The 22,307-nt window shown below is 36.8% G+C and overlaps 1 protein-coding gene across 1 annotated transcript in view; it reads right to left on the reverse strand.

Annotated features, from left to right (window-relative positions):
- The window catches only part of LOC101883412 (uncharacterized), a 31,744-nt gene extending 11,849 nt beyond the window's left edge, over positions 1-19,895 (reverse strand). Inside the window, exons 1-6 of the mRNA XM_087304632.1 lie at positions 19,868-19,895; positions 18,026-18,057; positions 17,525-17,839; positions 17,306-17,434; positions 10,963-11,066; positions 10,762-10,789 (exon numbers count right to left, since the gene is read on the reverse strand). Of these exons, the coding sequence (XP_087160758.1) occupies positions 10,762-10,789; positions 10,963-11,066; positions 17,306-17,434; positions 17,525-17,839; positions 18,026-18,050 (601 nt within the window). The 5' untranslated portion in view covers positions 18,051-18,057; positions 19,868-19,895. The remainder of the gene's footprint in view (positions 1-10,761; positions 10,790-10,962; positions 11,067-17,305; positions 17,435-17,524; positions 17,840-18,025; positions 18,058-19,867) is intronic.
- Positions 19,896-22,307: the final 2,412 nt, after the last annotated feature.

Below are 22,307 nucleotides of genomic sequence, written 5' to 3' on the forward strand. Positions count from 1 at the left end.
TCATTTCACACCTTCTTTACACTAATGCGTTTTAGTTTGAAAACGCATAAGTTTTGCTACGGTTACGTCAACCGTCCACACTACGTCGGAGTTCTCGAGCGCCGAAAACGGAGCGTTTCGAAAACGCTGGAGAGGCCATTTTCATTCTAAAACGCTGCTGCTCCGTCTCAGTGTGGATTATGGAAAACGGAGACATCTGAAAATGGAGGCGGGGCTGCAGACATTTGCCTCTCTGATTGGGGCTTTTCCTGAATATTAATTAGCCCACACACAGTTCAGTCCTGCATTCTCTCCGTGTAAGTTCAGACTTCGCAAGTTTGATCAGGGCTGCAGTCTCTTCTTCTCAGTTTAATATGGACAACAGACTATACCGAGGACACGGGTAAATCTTCAAAGGGAACAGTGTACTTTATAACTTTATTCACAACACCCTGGCTACGTTGTTTCACTTTCTCAACAATAAAATGTGAACATGATTTAAGGAACTGCCTATTTTCATTTTAATATTAGCAACTTAGACAGAAATGTTGAGGCGTCGTGCTGCATGAGCGTCATCTTCACTGTGTGGATATTTATAACAAAACGGAGCCGATAACCACTACCTCCTTTCAATTTCAGTGAAAATACGACGACACACACACTCTTTTGCTGAATATCAGTTTTAATAATCGATAATGGCCATTATAAAAGTATAACATACAATAAGTTTATACATTATAGGAAATAAAGGCAAGCGATCAGTCAATATACAGAATAGGCTACGTGGTTACATTAATCATTAACTTATCTTTGCGCTTAGCCAAAACACGTTACCTGAGAACAAGTAATAGATTCCAATGCCCAAAGTCAGGGAATATGTCGTTAGATAAAGACAACAAGATGAATGAAATATCCCGTTTAATAAATAAATATAGTGAGATTAGATCCAGCGGTAGATGCTTGATGAGAAGTCCGACTAGCAGAGCTCTCATCTGGGTAGATGGGCTCCAGCGCTTGCCCGAGAGTGTCTGTGTGGTCACGTGATGTGCGTTTTCAGCGTTTTGGTGTGGACGGAGAGCAGTTCAGAAACGCTGGGTAAAACGCGAGTGTGGACGCGGATCGTTTTCATTCTAAAACGCCGTTTTAAAACTAAAACGCACTAGTGTAAACGGGGCCTAAAGCACAACATGCGTTCATGAACATTTAGGCCCCGTTTACACTAATGCGTTTTAGTTTGAAAACGCATAAGTTTTGCCACAGTTACGCCATCCGTCCACACTACGCCGGAGTTTTCGAGCGCCGATATCGGAGCGTTTTCCAAACGGTGGAGAGGTGTTTTCATTCTGAAACGCTGCTGCTCTGTCTCAGTGTGAATGGGGAAAAACGGAGACATCTGAAAATGGAGGCGGGGCTGCTGAGATTCCCTACCTGATTGGGGCTTTTGTTTCATTGTGTATCCTTCCCTTATTTGTCAAGCCCCTATCACATGACTATAACACATGGCTTTAACGCTACCGGAAAACAGCAGACCAGGCTTCACTGTAAACAACAACATGGACACATAAATTGGAGTGTTGTTTGCACTATTGACTGTTTTAGGCGCTATTGTTCAGTTATTCATTTGTTACGTTTAGTAAAAAACTCGACCTCGTCATTTGTCCACAAAAAGACCTCTCTTGCTTTCTTTGCCATCACATTCATTGTTCAACCGGCGTTTGTTGACTAACAATAACCAAATGCTGAGCGAGACACATGCTTCCTGTTTATACTAGAACACGCTTGCCCAGAGTGCGCGAATGGTCACGTGATATACGTTTTTGGTGGCGTAGTGTGGACGGAGATATGCTCTGAGGTGAAACGCTAATGGACGCGGATCATTTTTGATCTAAAATGCCGTTTTAAAACTAAATCGCACTAGTGTAAACGGGGCCTTAATCACTGAAGTTTATCAAACTGACTCAACACTTCCCCAAAATATTTTTTAGATTTTGCTTTTGCTTGTAACCTTGATAATGTAAAAAGCTATTATTAAAAAAAAAAAAAAGCTATTATTATTGTCTCAGCTTAGCTGTGCAGTTTATTTGCCTAATCAGTAAATACTGACGCTGCTTTATGAAGCAGGAATTTAGTCATAACGGGCTCTATTTTGACGGTCCATGCGCAGAGCGCAAAACGCAGGGCGCAAACGCTTTCAGGGCGTGTCAGGACGCGTTTTTTTAAGGACGGGAAATCTGCCTTGCGCATGATCTAAAAGGGTTGAGTTTATTTTTTTAATGAGTTATGTTGTTATGGTGTGTTTTGAGAATAAACCAATTAGAGATTTGAGATCACCAAACTTGTTCCTGAAGAGCCGGTGCCCTACAGATTTTAGCTCCAACTCTAATCAAACACACCTGAACAAGCTAATCAAGGTCTTACTAGGTATACTTGAAACATCCAGGCACGTGTGTTGAGGCAAGTAGGAGCTAAACCCAGCAGGGACACCGGCCCTCCAGATTGGTGACCCCTGAATTAGAGTCTCATCTCCCATTCCCTTTAAGAGTCAGCTGCGTCGCGCCAAGAGTGCATTCGCTATTTACAGGACGCAAAGTAAGTCTAAGTGGAAAAAATTAGCATTTTACTAGCAAACAGTTAACAGTTTGTTTTTAACAGAAAATTGTTAAACAGAGCATCTACTGCGTGAGAACGAGAGATAATGGTTCTACTTTCACATTCGTTCTTGGATAGGGATACCTTTACGCACAGACATCAATAAGTCTATAAATAAATAGTTTTGTTTGTTAAGCGCAAATATTCGTTTCAAAACTATTTCTAAATTCAGTTCTAATTTCCAGCAAACTAATAAAAAAAAATAATAATAAAATGTGCTCAAAACCTGAGTTATATCCTAAAACACATGCTGTGCCCCATTTGGTCTAAAACCTGACAGGTGGGCAAATCTAAGCTTGTTTTTAATAAAACAAATATAAATATGGATATAATAAATAATACTGCTAATAATAATAACATTATACAAAAGCAAATTGTTATGAATGAACTGAAAAAGCCTCCCGAGATGAAGAAGACATAAAAGCAGTGATTTTTCATATTTATATAGGCTAGAAAATAATATGTTTTGTAAAATTTTAATCCTTTATATTTATATCCAATATCTATTCTTATTATATCCTATATATATATATATATATATATATATATATATATATATATATATATATATATATATATATATATATCCTTAATATTTATTTTTTTTTATATATAAAGATATTTGCCTATTGCTCTCTTGTGCGTATTAAGCAGTGTGTAAGAGAGGCGCAACTCTGCGCCGGAGTTTAGACCGGGTTAGTTTTGGTCTAATGAAAAATCTATTTTAGTTTCTCAAAATAGCAACGCGCCAGCGGTCCGCCTCAGAACGCCTTCCTTTTTAGACCAGAACGCCTATGGGCACACAAATGAGCGCTAATGCATTTGCTATTTAAACAGCGTAGCGCAACGCCTCAAAATGACTCTTGCGCCAAGCTGAAACTACCAAAAGACTTTTGCGCCGCGCCTTGCGCCACACTGCGCCAGGTGTATGATAGGGCCGAATGACTTTAAAGTGCTCCACTTTTTCTACCAGCTGTGATAAATTCAGCTTCAAGTACATACAGTACAACCAAGTTAAAGCTCTTTTTTTCAAAACACTTTTTAATGTTTTTAATTTAAGGGAAGTCACTGAAGTCATGAGTCACTGAAATGTGACTCAAGAGGAAGTGGTTTCATTCTCACCTTGTTTCTCTTAGTTTGATGTTTATTTGCAGGATCCAAGAACACTTAATTTCTGAAATGCAATTAATTCACTTTATTTTATACACTGAAACCAAACACAGAGAAGTCAGTTTATTTTCCTATTTCAGCAGTAAAGACTAGAGACCTGACTTTAGTGTTTGATGGCTCTGTGGAAGAAGCTGAGAATTGTGAGGGATGCTGGGTAATGTAGTCCACAAGAGGATGAATGAGATATTGAAGATGGCCATATGGAGTATGAAACTATTAAAGAAAAATATAAAAATCACAACCAATAAGTAAACAATTTAGAATGGACCTGAACAGAAAGAGGAAATTAGCAAAAATCTCTCAAATGCATAACAAAAACACAAATTACAATACAAATATAACAATTCAAACAAGGAAACTATAAAAATCATAATATATAAAGAAACAAAATCACGGAATAAGGCCCCGGCAAACAACAGAGCTGCCACCGCAGTTGTCAGACTTGGTCACCACTAATTATAGAAACCCTTGTGCACAGTCACCTTTTGGCACAAAGCCACAAATTACAATAAAGAAAACAAAATCAAAACAAACAAACGCTCCGCCATACACAGATGTTAGGACATGGCATCACTCTTCAAACATCGGAAGTTATTGGTAAACACTAAATCGGAAGTCTCCAACGCACATCAAAGCGCCGAGAACCAGAGCAGGCAGAAAGCACACCAAATGAACAGTGTCTGATGCAGAGCAGCTGAGGACCAAACCAGTCAATCCTGGCAACACGTATACTACAGTTACTACCCAAATATACTGAAGTGTACAAAAACTCACAACTTCCGCACTAACCGTTACTTCCAACCGGAAGGGTTCACCCATCAGAAAAAATGACGGCAACACAGGTGTCACATACAGAGTTACCAAACGCGCTTAACTTTTATACTTCCTAACTGGGATCTGATAGGTTCGATGACTTAGCATAACCCAGCCAATAGAAACTACAGTGATAGTCAACCAGGTTCTTATAGGCTCCACAAGTTAGTGTTACACCAGGCAATAGCTATAAAGGGATATTCCACCCTGCTACAATATCCTCAAAGGGGTGAAAAGAAAGGGAATCGCAGTGTTTTTTTTAATTTTTTATTTTATTTCACGGTGTTTTCAGGTCTAAACAAAGCGAAAGCACAGAACAGACTCATATTTAAGAGCAAGAGGCGGCCCCTGGTGGTTCGGCGGTATATGTTGCGTATATGGAGGTTCGACCCTTTAAATGTTTATTTGCCACCCTTCAGAGAAAGACTGAAAATATGGGAGAAATAAAGAAAAATACCTTTACGGTATGATAGCGCGATAGAACTGTAAAATACAGGAGAATCCCGGAAAAAATGGGAGAGTTGACAGGTATGGTTTGAATACAATTTCAACCCCGTTTGTGTTTTACCGTCATGCTTAAAAAAACTCTAAAATAAAAACAGCAAAATTTCCGTCATGCTTAAAAAAACTCTAAAATAAAAACAGCAAAATTTCACTGTCTATAATCAATTAACTCCTGTATAGCAGTCACACAACGTTCTGACACTCGAATACCCTGTCAGAAAAGTCTAGCGGCAGGGAATGACTTTTTTTTGAGTCTGCTTTACTGTTAATGTTGTTTTCTTGCGCTTACATTGATGAATGTGGCCATGGTGTAAATGCACACTACGGTTAAGAGCTTATTGCCACATTATATGGTTATGATGACATGATACTGTTGCCTTCAGTGACTTCATAAAGATAAATTACATAAAATAACACAACTAGAATAACTACAGCAGTCACAATCATCTGATCTCATCTGAAGCATAAGATTGTGATGACATATGATGAAGTGTGCAGGTGCTGTATAGTCCCTTTTCTTAGGGGTAATTTTGAAGCCCTTGCCCTTCACACAAGGGGTAGGGGTACAAAAATAGAATTAGGATTGGGTTTTACTCACATTTTGAGTTTATTTCTTTTGTTGAACACAAAGAAGGTTGTTGGCACCAATTGACTTTCATAGTATTTTCCCCACCATGGATGTGAGTTGGTTGCATTCACCAGCATTCTTCAAAATATGAAAACAGAAAGAAACTCAAAAAGCTTCAAAACCACGCAAGGGGGTGAAAATGATGAGGTCATTTTCATTTAGACATCATGGTCTATTAGTGTCCCCCAGTGGTCTTCTGTGGAGTTGCACCTTGACATGCTTGCATGAAGTCTGTACAACTTATTTTCTGGTTTGCTGCCAGAAAATGATCACACCAAATTTTGCTTTATTAAAGTTCAATTGTTTATTGTTAATTGTTTATTTATTATATTATTGGATATATTCTATAAATGAAGGGGGGGAAATGCATCAAAGTTATGATGCATTTCTTTTATTAACAGCACGTTTAAAGAATTGCAACAATGTAAAACAAGAGCACATCTGTCAAATAAGCTTAAAAATGCTGATGTGCCGAGAGCAGTTTGTGACTGAAAAGATTGCATCTCTGGCAGCAGAATCTCAATTTTGTGCAATATGCATTCAAGAAAACACTGTCAAAATAGTAATTTATTGCTTTCTAGACATTTTAAACTTAAAACACTTATTACTAGTTGACCAACTTATTTTATAAAAATGTGTAAACATGTTATGCTTAGCCCTGGTTTATTTTGAATAAAAGATCATGTATTCCCACTAGATTTATATTTTTTCTTCAACTGATCAGAATGCTCTAAGAGGTGAGCACAGACTCCTCTGAGCATGTATGATGTTTTCAGCTATGAAGAACATTAGTCTATTGATTTTTTCGTTCCCCTAATATTTTTAGCCAAAATACTGCAAGACAATCTACAAGACTTTGCCAACGTCTGTAAGGGTTAAATAAGCAGAAGGCCCTTCAAATGATATGTTCGTGCCGAATTGACATCTTTATCTAATATAAATTTTGTCAGAATTAAAAACAACCTACAGAGAGATTCAGCGGCAGATTCAGAAAGGACATTCAGCTGCTCCCTGCCTGGCAGGTGTACTCAGAGCTCCTGCTGACTGCCTGGAGCTCAGACGTGAGAATAAGCTTAAAAGAGCCATACCCTAGTGACAAAGAATTCTGACCCAGATTTGGCATAAAGCTGGCACAGCAGGCATTCATCCGGCACTGGCATGCAGCGTGTGGGCCAAACGTGGCCCGGGTTTGTCAGAAGTGGCACCGTCATTAAGGCAGCACACAATATTAAGGGCCAAATGTAAAACGTAGTAATTGGCCCAGATTTTAAAAATGTATAAATGGACCACGTGAGTTTGGCGAGTCTTGACACACATTAAAAATACATAAAATAATTTTTGAGAAAAGAAAAAAATTCAACCAATCAGGTCACTTTGAGAAAAAAGCATGCCCATAGTGAGCGTAATGATTCATAGGATTATAAATTTTATTAAAATCGTGACACACCAACCTATCTGGCCCAGTTTAGGCCCAGTTATGAGTTTTTAACTTGGCTGAGACTTGGCCCAGATATGGTCCATGTTTGGCCCTTGTCTGGAAGACAGACTTGGTCCAGTCATGTAGCATAATTCACTGCGTCATGTGGGCCAAGCAAAACCTGATTGTGTGGGCCAGAGCTGGGCCAGAGAAATTTTGCTATGTGAGTAAGTTCATTGTTTGTGTTCATGTTAAATGAATAATAATGTGAAAAGCAAAACTTATTGAAAAGCAAAAAATATTCTAATATACTCATCATTGGGAATTGTATGCTAAAGTTGAGTGGCCTTCTCTGTATGTAAGAAGGTACACCCACTGGTTGACTCTGGTCTACAAGGCTCTTCTGGGAATGGTGCCTTCATACCTATGTTCCCTTCTTAGTCTAAAAGCCAGTATGCCTTACGTTCAAGTGAATCTTATCATTTGACTGTTCCCCAGGTTCGAACTGAAATAGGAAAGCGAGCCTTTAGTCATGCCGCCCCTCATCCTGGAATACTCATCAGTCTGAACTAAAAATGAACATTTTTATTGTTTCGCTCTATCCTTTTTAACAAACAACAACAGTCCATTTCTCAATTTATGTCTTTTTAATATATTAAAATGTGGTAAAGCTGAACAAGTTAAGAATGTCATAGATGACATTGCTTCTGTTAAACTCAGGAAGAGGACTGAAGTGAAAAAAGGACCTTAAAGAAAAGTAAGTAAATCAACAGCAGTTCAAATCATGAAAAAGCCGAGCGTACAGTATGTGAAGGAAGACGAAACTAGTAGTCCGTTATAATATCTATAAAGACAGTCTTCATGCTTTTAATGTGGAACTAAACGCTGCTAGACAGACTTTCTTTTCAAACCTTTTAAACAGCAACAATAATTCTCGAACCCCCCCAGTAGGATTCTCAGTGAGCTATGAATGTAATGAGATTGCTCATTTCTTTACTGATAAGATCAATAATATCAGAAAGGCAATCAGCTCATCTAAACAGCCAAGTTTTGTCAAAGTCAAACAAGCTCAACCACAACTTATGTCTGAGTTCATGGCAACTAATGGTAAAATCTTTGAGATTGTGCAAATTATGAAAACATCAACCTGCAGTCTTGACACGCTCCCCACATCTTCTTCAAAACGGTGTTTAACTGTTTAGAAATGGATCTTCTAAAAGTAGTAAATGCCTCACTTCTGTCAGGGATTTTTCCAAACTCACTTAAAACTGCAGTTGTCAAATCCTTCTTAAAAAAGAGCAACCTGGATAACACCCTATATTGAGCAATTACAGGCCAATCTCAAATCTTTCAATCCTTTCATTGGCAAAATCATTGAAAAATTGATTTAATCGTATACTCTTAAGATTAAACTCTTATAAAGTTAATGAATGATATTCGCCTAAATACAGATTCAGGCAGACTAACAGTGCTGGTATTGCTCGATCTCAGTGCTGCATTTGACACTATCGATCACAACATACTTCTGGATAGGCTGGTAAGCCTTGAAGGGAGAGGTTACCTTGTCAGTATAGGTGACCATAGGTCGATGTGGACACTCTTGACGTGTGGAGTCCCACAAGGCTCAATTCTGGCACTTCTCCTGTTCAACCTTTATATGCTCCCTCTGAGCCAAATAATGAAAAAAAAAAAATCTCCTACCACAGCTATGCTGATGACACTCAGATCTACTTAGCCTTAATGCCTAATGACTACAGCCCCATTGACACCCCTGCCAATTAATGCATTGATGAAATGAACAGTTGGATGTGCCAAAACTTCCTTTAGGTAAACAAAGAAAACATTACGTTTGGAAACAGAGATGAGGTTCTCAAGGTGAATGCGTACCTTGGCACTAAAGGTCAAACAACAAAAAATAAGGTCAAGAATCTTGGTGTGACTCTGGAGTCAGATCTGAGTTTCAATAGTCATGTCATAGCAGTTAGTAAATCAGCATACTATCATCTCAAAAACATTGCAAGAGTCAGATGCTTTGTTTCCATTGAGGATTTACAGAAACTTGTTTATGCTTTCATCAGCAGCAGGGTGGATTTCTGTAATGGCCTCCTCAAGGGCCTTCCCAAAAAGACAGTCAGACAGTTGCAGCTCATCCAGAATACTGTGGCCAAGATTCTGGAAATCAGAGCTCATCACACCGGTCCTCAGGTCTCTACACTGGCACCCAGTTTACATTCAGAATAGATTTTAAAGTATTATTACTAGTCTATAAATCACTAAATGGCCTAGGACCTAAATCCATTACAGATATGCTCACTGAATACAAACTGAAAAGATCACTCAGATCTTTAGGATCAAACAAATTAGAAATTCTAAGAGTTCAGTCAAAGCAGGGTGAATCAGCTTTCAGCAACTATGCCCCTCGCTGCTAGAATCAGCTACCAGAAATAATGAGATGTGCTCCAACATTAGGCACATTCAAATCAAGACAGAAGTGTCTTTACTGAATGAGCACTGTGCCACATCCGACAGATCACTCTATTGTGTTTTTCTCTTCTTTTTCATTCTTTTAGAACCTGTTTTAACACATTTGTATTTTTTTAGCTTTTTTTTAATCATTTTTAATATTTGTTTTTATTTTCTTACTCTTGTCTCTTTTATTCTTGTTTATTTAAAGCACTTTGAATTGCCACCGTGTATGAAAAGCTATATAAATAAACTAGACTTGCCTTGCTTTGACATTCACTGTCAACACTGGCACCTTATGTAGACAAGTGTATGCCTTTTCAAGTCATGCCCAATCAACTGAATTGACCACAGGTAAACTCCAGTTGAGCTGCTAAAACATCTCAAGAATGATCAGTGGAAACAGAATGTACCTGAGCTCAATTTAGATCTTCACGGCAAAGTTCTTATATACATGTGAATTTTTAGTTTTTTTTATATATATATATATTTTTAATAAATTTGCAACAGTTTCAAAAAATCTTTTTTTTCACATTGTCACTATGGGGTATTGTGTGTAGAATGTTGAGGAAATAAATTAATTTAATCCATTTTGGAATAAGGCTGTAACAAAAAATTGTGGAAAAAGTGAAGCGCTGTGAATACTTTCCGCATGCACTATAGCTAGTGTTACTATTTTTTATATAGATCTAGACATTTGTGTGGCTGTAACCAGCTCTACAGGCCCCTTCCTGTAAATAATCACACCTGTTTTTTTTTTTTTTTTTGGCACCTTGCAGAATTCTAACACAGAAATGGGATTGTGTCATGATGCATTGTTTAAAAAAAAACTTTAATGATATTAACATATTCTTTGACAAAAATAAATTAATGAAGTCAACATTAGCAGGTCATCATTTGGTTAAAAACTTCTAAAAAACAAATCTACATCTAGAACTGGCAAAACACAACTTCACTGGGTTGAGGTGCAGACAGATGTGTCTAAACACACAACGATCAGCTACATGAATGCTTTGAAAACCACAGTTTCACAAGTTTCTGCAAGAATGCCATGTAGGTCAGTTTTACGCGTGTGTTTGTGGTTTCGGCAGCTCTAATGCAACATAGGTGCTGTTTACAGGGGCGGGAGGATTATTACTCAGCATGGAAGTGTCCACCTCAACATCCTGAAAGACCAATGTAGAAAAGAGGATTAGATAGATAGATAGATAGATAGATAGATAGATAGATAGATAGATAGATAGATAGATAGATAGATAGATAGATAGATAGATAGATAGATAGATAGATAGATAGATAGATAGATAGATAGATAGATAGATAGATAGATAGATAGTACCTGTAATTGGCTTTGCTCTGGATCATGTTGGGTAACTTGTGTTATCTGTAGACCAGTGTTTTGTTCTGCTAGCCTATTTCTACAGCCATAAACCTTCATGTATCCTGCGAATTGAATAACAATAAGACAAATGCACATTTAATTTATTACAAAACAGTCTGCAGAATCACTTGGATTGACATTCTTTCTTTGTGCATGACATCAGAGTGGGAAAGCTTCCCCTATTAGTTATGATCTGTCCCTCATTAGCATAGACAGCCCTAAAGGCTGTTTTATACATCTGCGTCGAGAGAACAGCATGACCCACGACGCCTGCCTTGCGTTTAGTTCTGCATATTGTGTATTGCTGTTTGTGTAGCTCTGCAATAACACTTCAGAAATGCTAGCTGCCAATATGTTTTTACGTTCCTCTGTGTCGAGTGTATTTATGGGTGTTTCGTTTTTTCCAAGTGCTACAAGTAGATAAAACTCGCTCATTCAGAGGCGGGAACCAATGGACATGCAACAACTTTAATCATAAGGTAAACACAAAACAAAAGTTTCCATCTGGAGCTCCTTCATGGGACTCCAAACTTGTAAACACTCGCTTTATTGGGCTTGTGGCTCTCAGCACCACCCATGCGTGTCAACACTACCAAGCAGACCAATCACAGAGCTTGCACTATGCGTTTTTGCGATGTGTAGTTACATTATTTGAAAGGTGCGCATCAGCCACAGCAAGGGCTATGCGACCATGCGACCAATGGCTGTGCGTGACCATACGTGTGCACTTGAAGCAGAGTATAAATCAGCCTTAAGTGAGAAAGTATGTACTTCATGCTAGGCACAGCAGACATCCCAAGTCTCCCAGAAGTTCTGGGAGTCTCCTATATATGCGAAGAGACCCCCTGATGCTCTCAAATGACATATAACTTAGGTCAGTGTTTCTCAACTGGTGGTTGGGTCGCGGGAACATTTTCAGTGGGTCGCAGAGTGTGTGATAAAAAAACAACAACAAAAGTTTAATATTTAACTTATTTTGCTTATATCAGACTTTATTTTGAAATGCGCGTGCCGAAGCATCCTAGTGGTACTTTTAATTTGCCAGTAACCTGGGTTAAGCGCTTTTGGCGAACTGTAATGCAAAAACCGGCGCTTTTAAGGTCTGTTTTCTTTAAAAATCAGCGATCTCCACTGGCTGAGTGATATCCGATATAAAGTGGGCCTCAGATTGTGCAAGAAGCACTGCATTAAATTACATTTCCCCCCGCCATGTCTTTATAATATGAGCATTTATTTTACCCTAGTATATTTAATGGAGCTTCTTCGCTAGCCTGCTGATTCTGAGGGGCGCGTGCCAGTAAACAGCTTTTTTTCTCGTTTTACGCTTGCGCAACTAAATGAATGTATTTTAATGACATTACAACATCGATGCTGTAAAAGGAACCATATAAAATGGGAAAAAAAGTTCACAATAACAGGTCATCGGAAGTTTATCAGTTTGGCCTTTTGACATGTGAAATTCCAGCGCAAGTACGACCCCGAATATGTAAAGTGTGGATTTACATATTTTGACCACAAAAAGGCTTAAAACCTCAGTGTCATATGTAGTGAGGTGCTTTAACGAGAGAAATGAAACCTAAATTAAAATGACATTTAGAAACCAAACATCCCAGTTGCAAGGAAAAACCTGTGGACTATTTTCTAAGACAACTCTAATAGCTGAGGGCATCACAAAAGTGCCTAACATATTCATGTTCAAAACAAGTACATCTTACTGTGCTCACCGTGTAGCAAAGGCCAAGAAAGCCCACACAAAAGCAGAACAGCAAATAACTGCTGATTATTATAAAATGGTTATGATTATTTTAAAAATTTTACTTCAGTTTGCTGGTTTCTGTTAAGTTCAACCAGATCAGTGTTAATGTTTTATAAACAGTTCATTTTAGTTAATGGTAACTTAACTTTTCCTTACACTAACCACTGTTTACAGTATTTGACATTTTTACTCTGTATTATTTCTATAATTTGATACATTTTGTTGAATGACAGCAATAAAATATTGTTTATTTGTAAGTCTTGGTGATTTTCTCATAATTTATCTGTCACTAGTTGTGTATGTTAACATTTAAATACAAATTAATTATAATTCCTAAAATCATATTATAATTCCTGAAAAAATCGCGGCTTGATGACCATGTAAAAATGTGGGTCCCATGGCCAAACTAGTTGAGAACCCCTGACTTAGGTGTTACCCTGCACTAACACCCCCTCCCCACTTTTCCCGCACATTTTACTTACATTTAGATTTGCCATGTGAATGGCATCATAAGCCGCTTTACAGGAAATACAGCAAGTTATCTTTGCATTTTGGGTCGACCATGATTTATAGCTGTAGGCCATCATTGTATTATTAGGGTGTCATTTCCCTGAATTCTATATGCTGGTAACAATTCTCTGTAAACAAACCAGCAGCGAGTCTAACTCTACTCCTTTGGTACCGTCAGTGGTGGGAGTAACGAATTACAACTACTCACCTTACTGTAATTAAGTAAATTTTTTTGGTAATTGTACTTTCATGAGTAGAATTTTAAGCCTGTAATTTTTCTTGTACTTGAGTACAAATTAAGCCGAGTAATCTACTTCGTTACTTTTAAAATCACAATTCGTTACAGAGTACTGTAAATAAATTAATATTTCAACCACGCACTGACCAGCATTTCGGTAGCCAATAAAAAAAGCTCATCTTAACGGACCAATGAAAAGCCTGGTACAATATTTGAACCTAAAAACAAGTTCAGGCTACTGCAGATTTACGTGAACTGACCGTCATCATCATACAGTCACAAAGTTATCAATTGACATATGGAGATTTAAGACAGAAGAACTGAGGAAGAAATAGCAGAGGATGAATGCCCATGGCCACGCCCGGAGGAGCTGTTCACCTACAGGTACATAGGGAAGGGGACAGCTGTGCTGATGCAGTGTGAGCTATGTTATCATCTAAAAATGCTAATTAAATGTATGCCCAAAACTGGAATATCGCATAAAAGACTATGCAAATAAAGCAGCGTTTCCATCCAACAAATCAAAGAGAACAAGATTGCCACCTTCTGATTAACTGATTAACAAATATCAAAAGTAAAAACTGAATTTGCATCGGTAGGAGCAGCTGCGGGATTATCTTCATTTAATAAATGACTTGCGCATCAGAAGGCAATTCTGACACGCAGTGAACGCGCGCTGGCGTTTGAAGGCGCGAGACACGGAGTGCAGAAACTCTTGACAATTCTGGAGGTCATTATTAATATAATAATATAATACTGACATGGTTGAGGCGGTTTAGAATCACCAAAACAACGCTTTAGATGTTTTACAATGTGCTTAGCCTGCTGGTTTTTCCATTCACAAACGTTTTCAAAACATTTGCGCATTAGAGCGTTTCCATCAACCGTTTTTATGTGCATATCCAAAAAGCGCATAAAACAAGTGGATGAAACCTGCCCTCTGCTGTGCCATCTGGCTTACACAGGGTTTCCGTGGGGTCTTAAAAGGTCTAAAATATAAACATCTAAATTTTAGGCCTTAAAAGGTCTTAAATTCGCTGTTCTAGGTCCTTAATGTTTGCACAGGTCTTTTCCGATGTCCATGTAACGCTACTCCTAATGCTCACCTAAATTATTTTTTGTTGTTGCTTGGTTTCGTGGTGGTGTAGTTCTTTATTTCACTAGTCCTAATGTAATTTGCGGTATTAAAACTACAAACAAGACCAGCATGTATAGCTCAGTGCGCGCGGCGAATGTGACGTCATCGCAGTGTTTGCGGAGGTTCACTTTGGATTCGCGCGACATGATTTCGGGTGAACAGTTCGCGCTGCGCTGCGTTTGATTTGAGTTGAATATGAAACACTGAAGAGATTTTGTCTGAAACAATACAGCTGTACAGACATCTTAACGATCCGACCATGCGTGATCACCATAGAGATAACCAAATGACCAATAATTCTTGGCTAGAAATTGCAACAGCCATGGAAAGGTAGTGTTTTGTTTAAAAGTGTGCAAAAACCTGGGGGATAAGTTTGTTACAATAAAAAAGAAGCCATTGCAAAAGTGGAGACCCAGGTGGTTTTAATATTACAGAATATGTTTTCCCACCATTTATAGGTTTTTCACAGATGTATATTTTTTAAGTTAAAACAATGTATCAAAAATTAAGAAACAAATTATGTTTTTGATAACTGGAAAAGAATATATCGGCTTACAGTATAGTGATGCCCAATTTCTAGGCTTTATTGGTGATAATGGACCGGATTGTTGGGCCATTATTGCCTTTTCAGCTCATAAGTAGAGGACAGAAACTAGCCAGAAAATAATGTGTCAATTGTTGAGTGGGCAAAATAATTAAACGTTTTTTTTGCTATTATTCTTGCCAGAATAAAAAATATAATTGTAGAGCAACCCATGTTCTGTTGTCAGTGATATTTAACTTTAATAGGTAGAACTGTCCGAGATATAAACAAAAGTGAGTGATGCATTAAAGTTTGATTTAAAAAATCTTCAATAGTTATAAAACTTTATAATTCATTCATTTTCTTTTTGGCTTAGTTCCTTTATTAATCTGGGGTCGCCACAGTGGAATGAACCACCAATTTATCCAGCATATGTTTTACACAGCAGATGCCTTTCCAGCTGCAACCCATTCTTATTTACAACAACAGACAATTTAGCTTACCTAATTCACTTAAAATGCATGTGTTTGGACTGTGGGAAAAACCGGAGAATCTTGAGCAAACCCACGCAAATGCGGGGAGAACATGCAAACTCCACACAGAAATGCCAACTGACCCAGCCAAGGCTCGAACCAGCGACCTTTTTGTTTTGAGTCGAGAGTGCTACCCACTGCCCCACCCCGTCACCCAACTTTGTAATCATAATAAATGATAAAAATAATAAAAAATTCCGGAAATTTTGTACTTCTTTGTTTATCCGTCTGACTTTTACGGTGGATTTCTTTTGACTGGTTCCTGATGTTTTAAAGAATATCACAACGATGAACGCACCAAGTATTAAAGCCTCGTGCATTTCGTAAAGTGCGCACAGTCAGCGGAGCTGTACAATGCGGAGCCAGGTGAAAGTAAAAATCAGCCTCAAAATGTTTGTTTCTTTGTTTTTTCCTGTACTTCAATGTTGCATCTAACCTGTCTTCAGTACTGTTCAATTTAAATAATTTTATTTTACCAACACTTTTGTGTTTTTGCATTTTCTCTTGCGTGTTTTTGATATTGCGATATAGGTCTTAAATGTAATAATTTATGGTCTTAAAGAGGTCTTAAGAAGTCTTAAATTTGACATTATGATATCTGCAGAAACCCTGTTACAAGACTTCAGTCTATAATCTGAAAAAAAAGCACATTATGGTAAGAAGACATATAACTTAATTTGTGTGATGTTTAATTTATTAATTATATGTTTAGACACTAGGCAGTGTTGTTCTGTGGTTTCTGATGTTTCAGTTCGCGAATTAGGTAATTAGCAAAGTTTCTTCATAATTTGCAAGTGTTTTTTCTAATTAAATCATCTATTGATCGAACAGATGAGAGGCATCATTTGAAATGATAAAAAGTTGATTTTTATTTTTGCATATTTCTGTTGTCTTTATACTCAAAATAGCAAAACATTGTTTTTGTAAAATAATCATGGTGCGCAGTGGGTATCGCTATCGCCTCAAAGCAAGAAGTTTGTTGGTTCAAGCCCTGGCTGAGTCAGTTGGTGTTTCTGTGTGTAGTTTGCATGTTCTCCCCATGTTGGTGTGGGTTTCCTCTATAGATGCTTCATAATTATAATCTATAATTAATGCTGTTTACACAGTTTTAAAAATGTTTATAGTATCTTTAAATGTGTTATGTAAAATGTGTTTTACTGCCTGGATCTTGTCTGACTCCGCATTCATGGATAATTCCACCAATTCCGCCAGCTAAAAAGTAATTTGTAATTTTGTAATTTGAGTAGTTTTTACGAGGAGTAATTTGTACTTTTACATGAGTACTTTTTAACACCAGTACTTTTACTTGTAATTGAGTACAATTTCAGCAATGTAACAGTACTTGTAAGTGAGTACAATATTTTTGTACTCTTACCACCACTGGGTACCGTAATCTTGTTCCAGGTAGCCTTACAATAGAGTCCCTAAAAGTGGTATACATGTTTACTATTTTGGTACTTCTGGCTGTGGAAATGGAAATAAAAGTGTACTGTACTGCACTTTACCATGCCATTAGTTATCAACCATAATATGAAAATAATTATTGGCTAATCAGTATCAGTGTGTATTTACATGTCATTTTATTTAAATTAACAAAACCCACCTATGATCACAACGACCAAAACAAGAATCCACAGACCAGTCATGAGGGCGAGAGTCAGCCATGATGTCTGATTCTGCTGGATGAACTGCACTACTGTATTATTCTGGCACTCGGTTTGCGGAGTTTCTTCTGTAAAATAAAATAAAAAAAGTCACAGTACATTAGTAGTCTTGACATAATCAGTGTTCTGAAAGTTTTTAGTGCCAATAGAGAGCTTACCGGTGATGTACAGTCTGGTGCCGTTGCTGAATTCTGGTTGTTTATTTGTGCTCATGCAGTAATAAACTCCTAACTCATCTGTGGTGACATTATTTATTAACAGACGACTAGAGTTCACTGAATATTTAAGTCTGAATCGTTCATTGTAGTAAAATGGTGTTTGGAAAGAGCGTAATATCAGGACTGAATATGAAAGATTCAGTAAAAACCAATAAACCTCAGTTTCAACAAGATCACAGTTTATGCTGACATTTTGCCCCAATTGTGTTTGTTGATCTGTTAAAGTCTGTGCTGCCTCACACCATATAAGCAGATCTAAAAAACAAAATCAAAGATTCTTTGTCAGTACTATTGTAGTACAATGTACAGTAATACAATAAGGTTCAATAAAAGGTTCAAACAACCAAACAAACAAATGAGCCAAAAAAACTGACTGATTGACTGATTTGATTTGTGCAAGAAGTAAAAGTTCAGAGAGCATAATAAAGATAAAATACTCACAGAGATGAAAGAGCAAACTCATCATGTTGTAGCTGCAAGTAAAGCACATCGAAATGAAAGTGGTGTATGTTCTAGACAGCACTACACTTCAGTAGTGAGCAAAAGTTCAACCAAGACAAGAACAGGAAGTGACGATTATTCTCACCTCATTTATCCTCCACCATTTGCATTTTATGAGAACTCAATTGAGATTACAATTCTAAGGTCTGGTTTCACAGATAGGGGGCTTGTACCATGATGGTGGCTGAACACACTAGCCACATTTCCACTATCGGGCCAGTGCGAGCCAGGGCTTTTATCAGGCCAGGCCGGGCCAATCGCCCGGGAGGTTGAGCAGTGAGGCCGAAATCATGTCGCGTTTCCACTGTCAGGCTAGTAGCTCGCGGCGCGTCACGCAAACCCAGCCCCTAGAACATCCCCCAAATCGAACGTCACACAACCCGCCCACTTCAGTGGGAATCAGGCAGATAAAGCACACCACATCATCACGAAACTATTAAAATAAGGACAACCAAAACAAACAAATGACATGTTACTGTACTGCAGTACAATGCATGTCTATACGAACATGCCTGTGTGTTCTCATTCATCATATTCATGTACTCGCCGACCGACTGTTGGCATCGAAATCCAGTGGTCTTGCCACTAACAGAGGAACCCAGCGCAGGGAGCACACACATCCATAATATAAAACCACATACATAAAATTCTCTGTTAATAACTCGATATAAAATGTATTTTATAACATCCTCAGACAGACGCTATCCAACATTTATCCCAAATGCTCCGGAGTGAACTGAAACATGAATTTTTCCCTATAGACTTCATGACACTTAATAGGTGATTCCCTTTATTTAAAGATGTTGCCTATTATATCTTAAGTAAAGGAAAGTGTTCAGTGTTTCAGCACATAAGAGCAGCACATAATAAAATATAGGCTATATTTTGTTGCACTCATCAGCTATGCACTATAAAGTTCTTTATGTATTTAAATTTCCTTTTTTAATTTTATCACGTCATACAATAACATACACACTTGTTTGAGGACACAGAACACAATTTGAACTTGCAGTTTTCCCTAATGCGTCTGTAAAGTGCTGCGCAGCTGGAAGACAGAAAAAAAGGTCGCCTAGTTTCTGCTTTTACTCACCCCGAAAATGCTCTGTTTGCATGATTTGATTAATATCATCGTATCCAAATACTTTATAAATAATATTTAAAACATTCTCCGGTGTTTATTGTTTTTAGAAAATATCTAAAATCTTTTTTTTTCAGAGAGGCTTTTGACAAATAAAAGTTTAATATGGCTTTAAAACAGTTTGATATAGTACCTAATTGTTATAGCTAGCTTTTGTTAGTTTTATATTGGTTTATTTATTTAATGTGATTTTATTATATCTGATATTTGTAATTCTTTAAATGATTTCAATATACCTTAGGCTATTTTATCTAGATATGACACTATTGTTTTGAGCCTACAAAAGTGGACACGAAATTTGTTAAGTTTAATGTCTTTCTGTTGTATTCATATAGTGTATTATCTCCAAAATAAATAAAAACAATGAAAAATAGAAGAAAAAAGTCGCTCACGGCATCAACAGAGCTATCAAGGGAGCGCTCTTTTCCTCGGTCTCACACACACATACAGGCATCTAAACGCGCACAAACACACCTTTTAAACTTGACAAAAACTCTCGAAAACCTTTACTGTCTGCTGTGTCTTTAATATGGTGTAACGATTATTATGCGTTATTGAATCAACTAGGATAATGCAGCAAAGAACATTAGTAGTCTTGACATAATCAGTGTACTGAAAGTTTTTAGTGCCAATAGAGAGCTTACCGGTGATGTACAGTCTGGTGCCGTTGCTGAATTCTGGTTGTTTATTTGTGCTCATGCAGTAATAAACTCCTAACTCATCAGTGGTGACATTATTTATTAACAGACGACTAGAGTTCACTGAATATTTAAGTCTGAATCGTTCATTGTAGTAAAATGGTGTTTGGAAAGAGCGTAATATCAGGACTGAATATGAAAGATTCAGTAAAAACCAATAAACCTCAGTTTCAACAAGATCACAGTTTATGCTGACATTTTGCCCCAAATGGGTTTGTTGATCTGTTAAAGTCTGTGCTGCCTCACACCATATAAGCAGATCTAAAAAATAAAATCAAAGATTCTTTGTCAGTACTATTGTAGTACAATGTACAGTAATACAATAAGGTACAATAAAAGGTTCGAACAACCAAACAAACAAATGAGCCAAAAAAAAAAAAAAAAGTTTATGCATCCAACTTTTGACTGATTTGATTTGTGCAAGAAGTAAAAGTTCAGAAAGCATAATAAAGATAAAATACTCACAGAGATGAAAGAGCAAACTCATCATGTTGTAGCTGCAATTAAAGCACATCGAAATGAAATGTTCTAGACAGCACTACACTTCAGTAGTGAGCAAAAGTTCAACCAAGACAAGAACAGGAAGTGATGATTATTCTCACCTCATTAATCCTCCAAAGGATATCTTTTCAGCAAAGAAAAGTCACTTAGAAATTAAAACTACTTTATTGTTTTATGCAACAGCCTTACATTTAAAAGAGAAACATAAGAGCGATCATACGCAAAAAGAAAAACTGTCCCCGTCTCTCCTTTCACTCCGTCCCGAAGCCCCGGGTGGCCCTCTTTGGTTTAGGCCTTCTTTAGGCCCCGGAAGTGACAGTGGAAACGCGGCTATTGAGTTGATAAAACCAAGTCCTTCAATCAGTCTTTGCTGGTCTGATCATCAACTTTTCTCAGACTTCTTTGACTTTCTGATCCTGAGCTCATGAGTGTATGCTTATGGTTAAATAAATCCTAAAGAAAAATATTTACAATCTTTGCTAAAATCAGATTATTTTACTTTTTAAAAAGCGTTGCACTAGTATATATTAACCTTGTAGTGCAATAGATCCTTGCGGATCTACTGGGGGATGTTACACCCAGGTTCACAAAAAAATAAAATAAATATTGCTTAACCTGAAGATGTAAAAAAGAGGGAAATTCTATTCAAAGTGCACCATAAACTGTCCAGTGGCAAAAAGTATATACAATATTTAAAGGTGTGCACAAAAAAAAACCCAAATAACAAAGTTTGGGGTCAGTTTTTTTCATGTTTTTTTCTTTAAAGAAAATTATTCTGATCATCAAGGCAACATTTATTAAATGTAAAAAGAAAAAAGTTAAATGTTTTAATATTTATTACAATTTTAAATATCTGCTTTCTTACTTTTTGTAGTTTCAAATTAAATTATTACTCCAGTCATTTTTGCTTTTATTATTATGACCATTAATGGTACTATTAATAATAATTAGTGCTGTCAATTGATTAAAAATTTAACTAATTAATCGCACTTCTAAAAAAAATTAATCGTGATTAATCGCATTTAAAAGACTGAAACTTATGATTTTGGCTATTCGAGTGTAAAATTAATGTAAACGCAAGACAAATACTATTTAAATTCAAAATATAATTAATTATTATAATTTTTGTTTAACTTGTAACACAGATTTCTTCATGTAAACAACATACCCACAATAAACCATCAAGATCCTGGCGTGACAGCCATATTCATTACAGAAATAAAAACACAGGCATGTTAGAGCCATTTGAATTTCAAAACAATCAATGCCAATAAAGAAAACACTGATTTCCATATTGGATTCTAAGTGGACTGCAAAAAAATGGCAAAATACAGGCATTGCAGATATGAAAAGTTAAAATAATAATAAAAGTATTGAAAATCTGTGCATGCCCTTGGATAGGTTTACTAACTCCCATTCTATAAAAGCACAAAAGCCATATATTCTGTAGGAAATAACGAGAGTTGACAAATAAAAAAAAACTACATTTTTTTTTATTTATTATTAAAATAAAATTATAATCTACACTGGAAATGTGGGTGCCTGTGTGTTTTGAGGGAGCCTAATAAATAATGAACATAAAAACTGCCTGCTGACGCACACAGTTAATGTTGATTAATAAAATATAGATAAATTATAAAAGCAATGTATCAGAGACCCTAAAAAAATGTTTAACTCAACAATGAAACATCAAACGTAGCTAACAGCTTTTACATTGTCAATCAAATGAACTTAAACAATTAAAAAATGCAACAAATATTTGTTTGGGCAGAACTACAAAAATAAATGTAAAAAAGTTTCACACTAGTTTGGTCATGTATAAATATCATTATATTAACTATATTTTATAAATATAAATGTCACTATAAGCCTACATCATGCTGAC

The sequence above is a fragment of the Danio rerio genome, chromosome 22 (assembly GCF_052040795.2).
Source record: "Danio rerio strain M-AB ecotype USA chromosome 22, GRCz13ab, whole genome shotgun sequence".
Lineage (NCBI taxonomy): Eukaryota > Metazoa > Chordata > Actinopteri > Cypriniformes > Danionidae > Danio > Danio rerio.